The sequence below is a fragment of the Haliaeetus albicilla genome, chromosome 20 (genome assembly GCF_947461875.1).
Source record: "Haliaeetus albicilla chromosome 20, bHalAlb1.1, whole genome shotgun sequence".
In the NCBI taxonomy this organism is placed as follows: Eukaryota; Metazoa; Chordata; class Aves; order Accipitriformes; family Accipitridae; genus Haliaeetus; species Haliaeetus albicilla.
Genome location: NC_091502.1, coordinates 26,882,178 through 26,895,740, shown reverse-complemented (window position 1 = coordinate 26,895,740; position 13,563 = coordinate 26,882,178). Strand labels below are relative to the sequence as shown.

At 45.8% G+C, this 13,563-nt stretch overlaps 1 protein-coding gene across 1 annotated transcript in view; it reads right to left on the bottom strand.

The window, feature by feature from the left end:
- PGM2L1 (phosphoglucomutase 2 like 1) overlaps positions 1-13,004 on the bottom strand; it is a 41,302-nt gene extending 28,298 nt beyond the window's left edge. The window contains exons 1-2 of the mRNA XM_069808694.1: positions 12,913-13,004; positions 12,604-12,813 (exon numbers count right to left, since the gene is read on the bottom strand). Coding sequence (XP_069664795.1) covers positions 12,604-12,714 — 111 coding nt within the window. The 5' untranslated portion in view covers positions 12,715-12,813; positions 12,913-13,004. The remainder of the gene's footprint in view (positions 1-12,603; positions 12,814-12,912) is intronic.
- Between the last annotated feature and the right edge of the window lie 559 nt (positions 13,005-13,563).

Below are 13,563 nucleotides of genomic sequence, written 5' to 3'. Positions count from 1 at the left end.
CCAGCACTCTGACAGCAACTGTCAGCAGATGCCTAGAAAAATCACAGAATGGTTTGGGTTGGAAGGGACCTTAAAGACCATCTCATTCCAACCCCCCTGCCATGGGCAGCGACACCTTCCACTAGACCAGGTTGCCCAAAGCCCCATCCAACCTGGCCTTGAACACTGCCAGGGATGGGGCAGCCACAACCTCTCTGGGCAACCTCTGCCAGTGCCTCACCACCCTCACAGTAAAGAATTTCTTCCCAATATCTAATCTAAACCTGCCCTATTTCAGTTTAAAGCCATTATCCTTTGTCCTATCACTACATGCCCTTGTAAAAAGCCCCTCTGGCTTTCTTGTAGGCCTCCTTTAGGTACTGAAAGGCTGCAGTAAGGTCTCCCTCCAGGCTGAACATCCCCAGCTCTCTCAGCCTGTCCTCACAGCAGAGGTGTTCCAGCCCTCTGATCGTTTTTTGTGTCCCCCCTCTGGACCCACTCCAACAGGTCCCTGTCTCTCCTGTGCTGAGGACCCCAGAGCTGGACGCAGAACTGCGGGTGGGGTCTCACCCGATCGGAGCAGAGGGGCAGACTCCCCTCCCTCGACCTGCTGGCCACGCTGCTGGTGATGCAGCCCAGGACACGGTTGGCTTTCTGGGCTGCAAAAAAGGCATAAGGACAGCACAATCATGGCGGGAAGCTGGACAAAGATGCAAGGGCGATCTCAGTCTTTGCTGCTTAGGGAGTTCCTGATCTGCACAGGAAGGCTGCTTGTACCACAAAAGGGGTACAAACACCAGACAAATCAGGACAAAACATTTTAAAAAAAATGTTGTCATCACATGCCTTTATCATCTAAAACCCACAACTAAAATGAATGGCCACCTGACAAGGAAAAAGCTTGGCTAAATAGAACAGTAAGAAGCAATTCTTCTGATCTGAAACCCGCTCCATTTTACACAGAGTCATTGCAATTACGAAAGAATGTGTTTGTCATGTCCATGTATAGAGAAGACGTTTATTCTCATTCATAGTTCAGCTGAGGGAGTGATTATACACATCTCTGAAAGGCTTAATTTGAATATTTACCTTAAGGTAGGAAATTTTACAATCATATGAGTGTTTTAAAGTCAATCCTATCCAGTGCACAGTATGTTATGTAGGAGGGTGGGTAAGAGACACTGATTATTGAAATCTCCCTCTGCTCATTCAGTATTTTCCTACACTTGCATCACCATTGAAGCTATGAACTTCCAAGTGTACAAAACGCACACACACAATTTGTTCTTCATAGTTATTCTGCACCCTCAACTGATATTGAGGCTGGGAAACAATAAGACAAAATAGGGAAACTTCAAAATTAATTACCTATGATGATTAGAATTAGATAGTCATGGTAATACCAACCACACTATCCTGGACATGCCTGGGGAGACCTGGGGGAAAGCAAGAGAAGGCAAGTCCAGTTTGACAAAGAAAAACAATGATAGAAGAATATCCACGTCTGTCTTTTTACAACATGTACTAACAGGGAGCACTTTACCGATAGGATGCTGTTTTGAAAGAAGTGGATCAATAAGTACCCACATTTTATAAACACAGGGATTTTGAAGGTTCAGTGAAGTCATTTGGTCATCAAGAAACTCAGCCTGTCTACTGACATCCAGTTTGGACAAGACACTTCACAGATCCTATAAACACAGCACAACCCAGTCAGGCTTGCCAACAACACAAACAGTGTAGAAGGCAATCGATACACAGCTGTAAAAAACAATGACAACAGCTGTGTAACAGTACAGCTCAGGCTGCACAAGTGCTTCTCTAGAACAGCACTGCTTCAAGCAGGGTCCTAAGGAAGGGTTAAAAAAGGCAAATGGAATCTGAAAGGCAAGGGTGAAGCGCCCCTGACATTTAAAATAGAGGTCAGCCAGCTTCAGCTCCCACACTGCCTGCCACAAGGCAGGCTCTGCAGCATTGGGAAACATGCTCTGCACAGAGGGAGGTTCTTCAGGAGGATTTGAAAAATGCTGGGGAAAGCACAATGGTACAAGCTGCACACTTTCATTAGGAAAAAAATACTGCATAAAACTTGTTGAAAAATCTGAAACTATTTCCACAGCTTGACAACAGATCTTGAACACTAGCAGGATGAGACATGTGAATTTAAAATAAATTTTAATTTCTTTGTGCCGTAAAATAAAAAGGCAAGCCGTTATTGTTCAGGGTCTCAGATGGCTCTGCAACCAGAGCAAGCCATTACTCACAACACAGCTTAAAAAAAAGCTTAAGAATAAAACAACAACAACGGGGCACAACAAATATTAAATCCCAGAAGTGAAAGCTTCTCTTTTAGCAGTTCATAGGCAGTCAACCAGAAAACAAATGACTCATCTGAAAAGAGTCTGAGGCAAGAGTACATGAAAACCTCATTTCACACTATCATAATTCAATACATAATTTTGCTTTAAAATAAGGTTATTAAATTACACAGCATCTTTAATGGCTTCTTAGGATATGCTGTATTGCTTGCCTGCAAAAATAAAGTAATATGTAGTACACTACACAGTTTATGGTCTGGAGTTTTGCAAAACTAAGGCAAGACTTTCCTGAAGCAATAGCACAAACATTTATTTTACAAATAGATTAACATGCGTTTTTGATTGAAGCTACCTTATTTATTTCCTAGGGAACAAAAATGAGTCAGCCAAAATAGCATCCAAATAACATCTTAATTTGCTCAGGCTGCGCTCAGTTAGCTAAAATCTCCTGCAGTCAGAAAAGAAGGAAAGAGAAAAAAGGTGAAAAAGAAGAAAATATCAAAGCTTTCCACATATCACCTGAAAGTCCTGGGGCAACAAAAAGAAGGAATTTTATGAGACTTGGTATAAATTCAGATGTGGTGATGATCTGTCTCACACTCTGGCTTACGCATCAATAGCATTAGAAGACTGATCTCAAGACAGCTGTTATCACAACCATCCATGGCACAATCCTTACTGCATTTCTCCACCCCCTCCCCGCCCCCGGAGTTGGAGCTTCAAAGCCTATGGACCAGTTTAGCTTCTTGAAACATACTGCTTGAGTATGAACACCATTTACCATACTAAACTGAGAATTTCAAAAGGCACTGCAGTCAGGTGGGACTAAAAGATAATGATAGCTTCCACTGTTGACATTTAACCCTATTGCAAATTTTCAAAAAACAAGTTTTTTGCTGTTTTGCTTTACAGTTATGAAATGAAGTAAAACCTCTGAAAGTTTCACAGTAGCTCTTAACAAAGGTTCATTTGTCAAAGCGGAACAGTTGTAATGTTAAAACACAGAACAGACTTTAACATTAGAGACTGGGATTACGAAGAAGAAAGTCTAGTATGCCTTTATGCAAAGTACATTATCTGAAGTCATTAGTATCATTGCACACTCACTCTCTCTATCAACACTAACTTTCCTGTCATGTGAAGCAAGAGGCACTAGGAGGGTATATCAGATTAGTCAAGCTATGCAGCATCCCATTGTATTTCTAAGTTCCAAGGAAATATCATCAATCCCACCTATGGATGCAATTATGTGACATTGAGGCGAGAGGCTTACTAGCAGCTTTAAGTAGTTCATTGATGTATTCAAAAAAAACTGTAACAGATCACTGCTTAGAAGAGAATTTCTCAAGCTTCTGAAGGCAAGCAAGGCAGCAGCATAGTGTTAACACCAAACTCAATTAGCTTAGAAATACAAACTCGGAACAACTGAAATGCCCACTGTTAACCGCTGCCTGGATTAGTACGTCAGTAAGCTCCGTTAATCACAACGCAGAAGCCTAGCATAAGCAAAAGGCAAGTTCCTTGGAGATTATCAACTACAGTGTTTGGACATTATTTTTAGTACCCTTAAAAAAAATAACAACACAAGACTGCCTAAAGCTTCCTGTCCTAAGTAGAAATAACTAGGCTGTTTCATACAAAACTAGTAATTTCTTAATAAAAGCAATGATCTAAAAATATGCTTGCATCCCTAATGGCTCTAACAAAGCAATTCAAATTCTTCTCATGGATTTAGTGATTTGAAGAGCCCACAGAATTCAGTGCTTTGTCTGAAGTCAAGCAGTATGCAAATGTCAGAGATATGAAAAGAGCATTTATTTCAATACCCACCAAACACTCCAAACCTCTGCGCTGCTGGCCAACAAGACTTTGTGGAAGAGCAGCTAAAGCACTCGCAGACAGCAGCGCAGCTCAGGGAATGCAGGTCAGTGTAGGGACCCCAGCTGCTGTGCCTGCCAGCAAGCACAGCATCACTGTTGGAGGCACAGAGGGTGCGATCCAAGGGCAAAGGTGCTGTGGTGAGCTCAGTGCCTGCAGCCTTACCCCACCAACGTGACTTGTGGTCTTTCCTAGGGTCCCCCAGCCGTTCCAGATGCACTGGTGACTTGTCTGGTAGGGATACCCCAAGAGGTTCAGTGGCTGACTGCCAAGCACTGGTTTCTCCTTCATTGCCCTGTGAAGCTGAGCAGGGAATATCCCAGTAACTAGGCTGCAGTTGCTATCCCACACTAGGAAGTGGTTAGGGAAGGGGGAAAAGAAGAGGCTGAGTCCATTTCAGTACCATGGCTTTAGCAGGGTCTGCATGCTGCAATAGGAACGCGTGTGCACAGGCCTGAGCCCAGGACAGGGCAGGATGTCTGGCAGAAGCAGCACTGACTCTCCCCAAAGAAAGGGGAGACAGACTCTTGAAAGGCTTCGAGCCCCATGCTGCTTCTGGCTTTCAGAGGATTACTTACTGGTGGAAAAAGCATCTGGCAGAGAGCAGGGTCCTTCAAGCCCACAGAGACCAACCTTCCAAAGGCAAAGAGGGCAGGGAAGAGGGCAGCACTAGAGAGGGAGGTGAGACCCACACACAGACCCACATCCTGCAGGGATGGGGAGACCTCTGCTGCCAGCCAAACAGCTTTCCATGCATCCGACAAGCAGCACCACGCCACAGGGCTCCACCCCTTGCAGCTGGGCACGCACACACACACACACACATATATATATATGTAGGTCAGCAGGCAGGACAAGGCAGCAATCAAGAGGCAACAGATGCTGTTCCTCCTGCTCCGGGTGGGGAAGGGGTCCTGGTCACTGCCAGCAATATGCAAGGAGACAGCAGATAAGGTGACAGCAGCCGGGAGGGCCCTGGAAGAAGAGGCTCATGCTACCTGAGTGTACACTGTTGGGGCCAGAAAAGGGACAGGGAAGGAAAGAAGGTGCCTCTGGCTGGTGGCTGGGCTAGAGTTGGGTTTCTGACTGTGGCTTTCCCCTTGGTCCAGCAGGGAGAGGATAAGTAAGAAAAACAGCACCAGTTCCCTGTCTCACCTCACTGGGCAAGTGCTCCAGCCCCCCAGTCATCTTGGAGCCCCTCTGTTGAACTTGCACCAGTTTGTCAATACCTGTCTTGTACCTGGGGGGCTGAAAACCAGATGCGGTATCTGGATGTGGGCTAACAAATGCTGAGCAAAGGGAGAGAATTCCTTCCCCACAACAGCCTGTGATGCTGTCAACCTCCTCCGCTGCCAGGGGAGGCCGTTGGCTCCTGTTCAGCATGCTGCCTACAGAGACTCCCAGGGCCTTTTCAGCAGGGCCCAGCCCCAGCTTCCATTGCCATAGAGAGTCCCTCTTTCTCAAGTGCAGCCTGTCCTCACTGAGTTTAACTTGAATGTCCCTGCTGGTCCATTCCCCTCACCTGTCTACTTCCCCCCGAATAGCAGCTCTGCCCCCAACTGTCTACTTCCCAATCTGGCAGCACCTACAGACGTGATGTTAGTGCCCTCAGAGACATTAATCTACCATTAAGATTAAATTTGTGAAGCATTCTTAATTTTTAAATAGCTTTGAGGCTTGCTGTTTGATACATGGGACGTAAAGAGCAACCAGAGGTCAGGCGATGTTTTCCCATCCCATTTCAAGTAGACTCTACCAAGTCCATTCAGGGAGTCCTCTCATTCTCAAAGAGAGCAGGGTTTTGCATTACTAACAAGCTGGGAGGAGAGAGAATGAGACCATCAGAACCTCCCCTTCAGATTCAGCCACAAAGAAATGGAAATAAGAAACATCTGGGACAGAGACAGACAGGCTGCTGCACAGGTAAGAGTCTAAACATAGTTCTGCCACTTATGTGCACACCAGAAAAAAATAAGTTCTGCATTATTTTTTTCCTATAAAATTATTACACTAATATATATACATGCCATCTCTAGAAAGCTAGCACTACTTTCCTATAAAATGTTTTTTGCAAGTTACCTGTGTTGTTTCTGACTTCAGTTCTCACTCAGGAACTTCACATAACCTATATTAGTGGTCCTGTGGAGTTTAAAGTGATTATAATGGCTTTTAAGAAGAGGGAAGGATGAGCCTGCTGGGGATGTGAGATATAATTTTTATAAGTAGTTGTTCAAAGTTAGTGCCAGAATCAGATGTAGGGGAGAACTGTAGGGTCATGTCCTGCAGCAGTCCAGCATAGCAGTTGAGACTGCAACATCAACATGTTTAAGAAAGGCTTGAGGTTTTATTAGACAAAAAAAAATATATTCTCTGCTGAATTCAGTGTTACACTTCATCTTCAGTTTTACATGTACTGCACAGTTACCTACCGATAAAGAATTACACTTTCTTTGTAGCTCATCAGGATACATAATCTGAGACAACTGGAGAATTAAACTACAAAGGCATTAGTTGAATATTTCTCACTGGTTCTTTCACTCCCAATCACATTGTTAATGTGTACTTACTGCCAGAGTTAGGTTTCAAAGTTAATACCCTGTCAAAATAAGTGGCAGTTTACAACTCTCATAGCAATTCATTTTTTGTTTTGCAGACACTCTTTGCATATGTAGCCTGGGAGAAGAAAAAAATAAGTCTCAAATTTGCTTAGAATTCAGCAAATTTAACAGCCACAAATTAAGTGCATCAAGCTTTGCCAGCCAGCCTTTGGTTTTTAATCAGCAATTGTTTTAAGCTTTTTTTTCCAAGTAAAGTCAAGGTCAGTTCCTAAGATCCAAACACACCAGAGTATCTATTTGTAGGAACTCCTAATGAAGAGAAATGGAGCATTGTCCATGGCATAGCTAGTCACCTTACATACACAACTTAAGACGAGCAGTGGCACCTGCATCAAGATCTCATTTACAATTTCTCGAAAACTGTAGGTTATTTCCTCTTGTGAAGCAAGAAAGGCTTGTTTTCTAGTCAGCAACCACACCAACATTTTTATGTTAAAATCAGTTGGGTAACTGCAGGCAAGCAGTTACTCAGGCTAGTTACCGCAGTGGGAGAGGGAAAGGTGATGGTAGAGCAAATCACAGCCTCTACATATGGCTGTAGGTACTGTACTTGAGAGGCAGAAGTTTCCCTACAGAACACCCCTTGTCTCTGACAACCCACTTGGGGTACATGTACACCTCTTTGACAGCTGCAGCCCCAGATGTGGACATAACCAGACCAGAGGCTCCACTACTCAGCCAGAGTGCACTGCACCTTTCTACAAGGACATTGACCTAAGAATAAGGAAACACACAGCCCCAGCCTGTACAGCATCATGGACCTACACACAGCTGGAAGCTCCCCACAGCTGAGGACAAAAGGATTTCTGCACCATCCCTCCATCTCCACACCCCATTATGGTCCCACAGGTAGCTAGAAGCCCATCAGTCATGGACAAAGGGAGCACCACACCACCAACCATCTCTGTACCCTACCACCCTCCACGTCCACACCCCATCATGGATCTACAGGTATCTGGAAGCTCCACACAGCTAAGGACAAAGGGATCTCCACATCACCCACCAGCTCTGTATTCCTCCACCTCCATACCCTGTCATTGTCTTACAGAAGCTCCCCACAGCCACAGACAAAAGTAACCTCATCACCACCCTCTATCTCTGTACCCCTCTACAGCCCTACCAGCAGCTAGAGAATCCCCACAGCCATGAACAGAGTACCTTCCCCACCACCCATCTTAAGTACATAAAGTTCCTCAAAATAAAGTTTCTGATTCATGAACCCACTGGCTGGTTCTTCCAGTCTGTGCTGTCTTTTTTGGTAACCTTTTGGGGTTGTTCCTTGCTGTCCTTGTTTCCTTATATTTATGCATCTTTAAATAAGTGTGTGTGTATATATATGTGATATGCACACACATATAAATATACATACATAAAGGGTACCTATGAATAAATCAGAGGGCTGCACATAGGAACCTGAGTGGGTGGAAGGCACCAGGGCTGGGTGCTGCAGGGCTCCCCAGGAGCCAGCTGCACAGGCCAGCAGACAAGCCACCTCTTTTATATTGGCCCAATACAAAACAAGAAACAAAAAAACCTTACTTAACTGCTTTTTTTTTTTTACAACCAATTCCACATGTCTTTTTAAATAAACTGGATTGACACTTATTGTAGTAATGCTTTATAGCTCACTGCTGCTGAAGGAGGCCATTCACAGCTTCCCAGACTGCTCCCACTAACACACTGGCTCCTTTCTTGTGTCAGGAAAGAAATAACATTTATGCAGCTGCAGTGAGTCTGATCAATAACAAATCCACTCCCTTCCCCCCACCACCCTGGATCCATTCCCTGAACAACTGCATGAATATTGTTCTAGCTCAGGCAGGTAGCAAGGGGGAAGTACAACAGTGAGGAAGGGTAGGACTACCTTCTTTCTGCAATTCTCTCATTATGATCTGATGCAGAATAAGAACCATTCATTTCTCAAAACACTTTTAAATCATTAAACCAACCAAATATGTTTAGACCAGCAGTTAAAAAAATCACAAAAGATCCTACACCACACAGAATATTTACATGTACGAACTCAGAGGTACCTAGCAAAGGGAAGTTCCAAATTATACAAAGCAAGCCAATGCTCAAGTCTTATTTCTGATATCCGAAAGTTAGTGCGTAAACACAGTTACACCTCCATGACAACAAACAGCAATACAGTTTATTTATCAATACAGACAGTAATGCCATGACATATAAGTTTCAAGACTAGCCTCATGGACTTAATGTACTTTAATGAATTAGAACAGGCACTAAAGCACAGCACTTGGGTTATTTCAAAGCTTCCCCCATTTCACAAAGTTGTTTACGCACTCTCAGTAGCATTAGTTGTATCAATACAGGTTTTGTGCCTCGCTCAACCCAGAATGAACTATTTCAATAATTCACCACTTTATCTTCCATGTTTTAATGTTAGAGCTTGCAATGCATACATGTAATTTTGAAGAACTTATCTTCTCACTTGTGGCCAATTCCTAGACTTTATTTTCACATTTTTATTCTTAAAAATTCACTTAGAAGTCTTAATAAGTAAAAAATATTGCAAGTTGAATGGCAAGAGCAGGTTATTAGTCTTTAACTACCAAGTCCATTGCCCCTTGAAACACATCTTAAAAGTCACAAAAATTAAAAGAACACTGAGGAGCACTCCAAAAAAGCCCTAAAACCAACCAAGCCACCTTGTTAGCAAGTAGGAAGCTATCCATGCTACATTTGTGCACTGACAATGAGTCTGTGAATTAGTAAAATAAAATGAGAGTACAGTGAAAGGGGCCTGCACAAACAGCTCCTGGAGAACTAATTCGAGTTTTTCTCCCCATGTGGTGTTCTAACAGTGCCTTTGTAATAACCATAAAACATCCCCTTCTCCCAGGTACACTCCACCACAACAGCAGCAGCCCAGGAACAGTTTGTGTACAAACACTCCTCCGTATCTTTATAGAAGATGGGCAAAGCTACACTACACTGAGCATGCCCAGACGAGTCTTGTCAGCAATCCTACAGGGCTAATTAATAAACCAGCAGCCAACACCTTAAGCTTAGGCTTCATTTTTACAGAGTGAGGACTTACTGAGGGAAAGCAAGCGGGTACCTGTTATCTACTCCAACTTTCAGGCAAAGCTGTGAACCTTTCTTTGGAACCAGGCTTTTGATTAAGTAGATCAGGATCTTGATCATACTGTTCTCTCCCACCAGCTGCTGAGCCAGTATCTGACTCTCAGACTTACACCAAAACCTCCTCTGCTGCCACATACAACAAACCCTCAGCTACTGTACTGAGCACACCTCATTTTCGTGCCACACTCTGCATGGCACATTCTTGCCACTCTATAAAGCCATTTAAGACAAGCACATAAAATCATTACTGCAACCAAGGTCCAAAATTGTAACATTTGCTCTAAAGAGAAGCAGTTTTCTTGGAGACAACTGCTCTGATCACAGCTTTCTACACAAGCCAGACTCCTTTAGGAGACTCAAGGCAGATGTGGAAGTACAATAGGAAAGTTAGTGGATGAAGAGAAATTAAAGGGAGAAAATACAGAACAATAACTAATTGTTGACATAGTTTACCAATGAGGACCAAACAAAAGGTGGGTGCCTTGTGCCTCCAAGCCTGTCTCAAAGACAAAAGTAAACACACAGCAATTAAGGCAAGAGAATGGGAAAGGAGGGAGATTTAGTTAGTGAGCCTCCTTTAAGCCAGTTGTTAGAAGCATTAATAAAGATGCACAAAACTGCTGAGACAGAGGAGGAAAGCAGAAAGATCATCATATGGTCAGGTCCCCTCCACCCACACACACCCCAGCCCGTAATCAGTTACAGTTTTAAAAGAGGTTACCATGTATACCCAAATCAAAAAGGTTGAATAGCACAACTCTAAGAATTAATTACAGCAAGTAATTTTCAATTAAGTTAGAGGACAAAAGCTCCCCACAGCTAAATACAGCTGTGAATGTAGTGCATAGATTTTTTTCCTTGATCAGAGGCAGCAAAAGTCCCTACGGCTCAGGAAGCTGGGGGGTGGGGAAGGGGCAAGACAGAGACAGCTCCTTGTCAAGCTGCTTGATAAGCAGCAAACCTACAGAGAACTCATTTCCTAGGTTCCTGGTGAAATACGAGGGCATCAGACAAATAATCCCTCCTCATGCTGTACTTGCTGGTTTCTCCTCAGCTTCCCATCCCACAACACCTTCACTTCTTTTGTTTACATCCTCAACAGAGGAACTGCAAGTGCTTCTGAACCACCTGTGCAGCCCCCAGTCCTGCAGAAGCACTGAGTCCACCTTCTCCAGGTGATTTTGAGTTTTCAAAATTCACAGGAACCCTCTCTGAAATCTCTCAAAGTAATAAATTCAAGCAGCCTTGTAGGAAAGGTCATGATTATCACCTAGGGAAGCGAGGGTAAACAGGTGCAATCAAACTGACTCTTCAGTTCATATTTTATTGGTTAATTTTGGCCTCAGAAGGAGCTATAGAAACAGTAATATTTCACTGTTGCTGGTTTTAATCAAAATATTTTTCCCCAGTAACCTTAACATTAAAAAGTGTAAGTTCTCCTACTTCATACATTTTTAGGATAAGCATTTATTAACCTGTTAAAAAAACAAACAAACACCTTTCAATACACTAACAAGAGGTTATATACAAACCCCAAAACCATTTACTGGAATTCAGTCTGGGTTATGAAGGGTATTATCAGGAATGTTATTTCACTTTTCCACTCCTTCCCTCCCCCATGCTAGTATTCCCAGATAGTTTCACAACAGCAGCTCTGAGCATAGAATGTGCAGAGCGCAAGTGTCAAATCCTGCAAAAATGAAAGAAAAGAGCCTATTTCCAAGTAGCGAAAAGCTCATCCAAGGGCCGTCACATAGAATTTACTTGTAGCACTCCTACTTTGATCCTGACAGGATGAAACTAAAGAGGAAATGGTATAAACACATTGACAATCACTCTCATTAGAGTGAAAAGAAAAAAAAAAGAAAGAAGCCACAGACAGAAACCTAAACCACTGGTAGCTTACCCTCCCCCAACTCCAAGATGTGTTTTTTTTTTTAAAGCACAGGCCATGAAGTTTTGGATAAACCAGCTGAAAAGAAAGTAACCCTTTCAACAACGAGTTAAGCAAAATAACCTCCAATACCATATTATTATGGCCCCAAATTTGCTTTGGATGGTTTAATCAGAACTAACCAAGCCTGCAGTCCTCTTCACACCCTGCTGGAGCTGAAAAGGAAAGAAGCATGCCAGAACTTAGAGCTCTGGAGCCTGTTTCTTTCCTGGGGAGGGTGTTAAATTCAGGAAGCTAAGTAAAACTAAATTACGCCATTTGACTCTAGCTGCATTTTAAGCCATTAAATAGTCCTTCCTTAAATCCGATTTCACAAGATGCACGTTTCTGTCTTAATGAAGAAGCGGTAGCAACACGAAGCAGGTGCCGTACTCCATGTGCCAGCAGGATGACATCATACCATCCCTTCGTCAGGTACAGCCCCTGGATGGCCGCATACCTCACCTTCCCCCTCTGACAGGTTAAGAATTTCTCGGTCACGGCTGCCTTCGGGGACCTGGCCGGATCCAGACTGCTCTTTTTTCAAAGGGCACCTGCCACCCCCAATCCCCGGGGGAAAGGGCCCCGCCGAGGGAACGCGGAGGACCGCGGGGAGGGAGAAAGCACCGGGCAGGATGGGAAGCAGACGAAGCAGACGGCATACGCGATGGGACCGATGACAAAACAACCTTGGGAAGGCGGAGAAGCCCCCACCGGGGCTGGTGGGGGGGGTTGCTCCCGCCGCCTCCGTTCCCCGCCACACACCCACCTTGTCCCAGCTCAGCCACTGCCACACCGCCTTGTCGAGCTGCGCGTCGCCGGTGCTGCGGGCGATGAGGACGTTGGAGTTGACGTCCCCGGGGGCTCCGCACTCGCCCATGTCGGCGTCCGCGGGCGTCGCGGGGTAGAAACGGGGAACAACGACGGCGGCGGCTTCGCTTCTTCACTTCGCGACGCCCGCCGCGGCAACGCGCATCGCCTGAGGGAAGGGAAGGGAAGAGCGAGAGGAGGCGAGGCGGGCCGGTGCCTCGGCGGAGGGGATGGGCGCCCGGTGCTCCCCGCCGCGGCCGCTGTTTACCTCAGCTCAACGCCGAGTAACGGCGATCGCCGCCTCAGCCGGCAACGGCCCAGACGCCCGCCCTCCCGCCGCGCCCAAGCGCCGCCCGCCAGCCGCCGCTCGACAACAACCCCGCGGCCCCGCCCCCCCGCCGCGGCTCCGCCAATCACGCCTCGACCACTCCAAGGCGGCCGGGCAGAGCGGCAATGCATGACGGGAAATGTAGTCCGAGCGCCGCCGCGGGCTGCAGAGGAGAGGGGCTGACGGGCGGAGGAGGAACTACGACTCCCGGCAGGCCTTGCGGCGCGCCTAGTTCGCCTCAGGGTGAGGGGAAGCGGACAGGGCTCAGGACGCAGCGGCTTGGCTTCCCTCAGTCGGCCCGGCTGAGGGGGGCCCGGCTTCTCCCGCCGAACACCCTCTCCCGTAGCCACGTCTCTCCCCTCAGGAGAGAGCCTGGCTCCGTCCTGCCCTCGCCCCGGGCTCCCCGGGGTGGCGGTGCTGGCTGCACGGGCGGGCAGCCGTCGGCCATCAGTGTCACAGAGCGCCTGGCCATCAGGAGGCCTGAGCAGGGTCAGGGTAGAGGCAAAGAGGGCTGGGTGGAGGCTCTCTCCTTTAGCTTGATGCAGAAAAAAAAATGTACAGTGTGTCTCTTATTGCCCCACTAAACAGGCG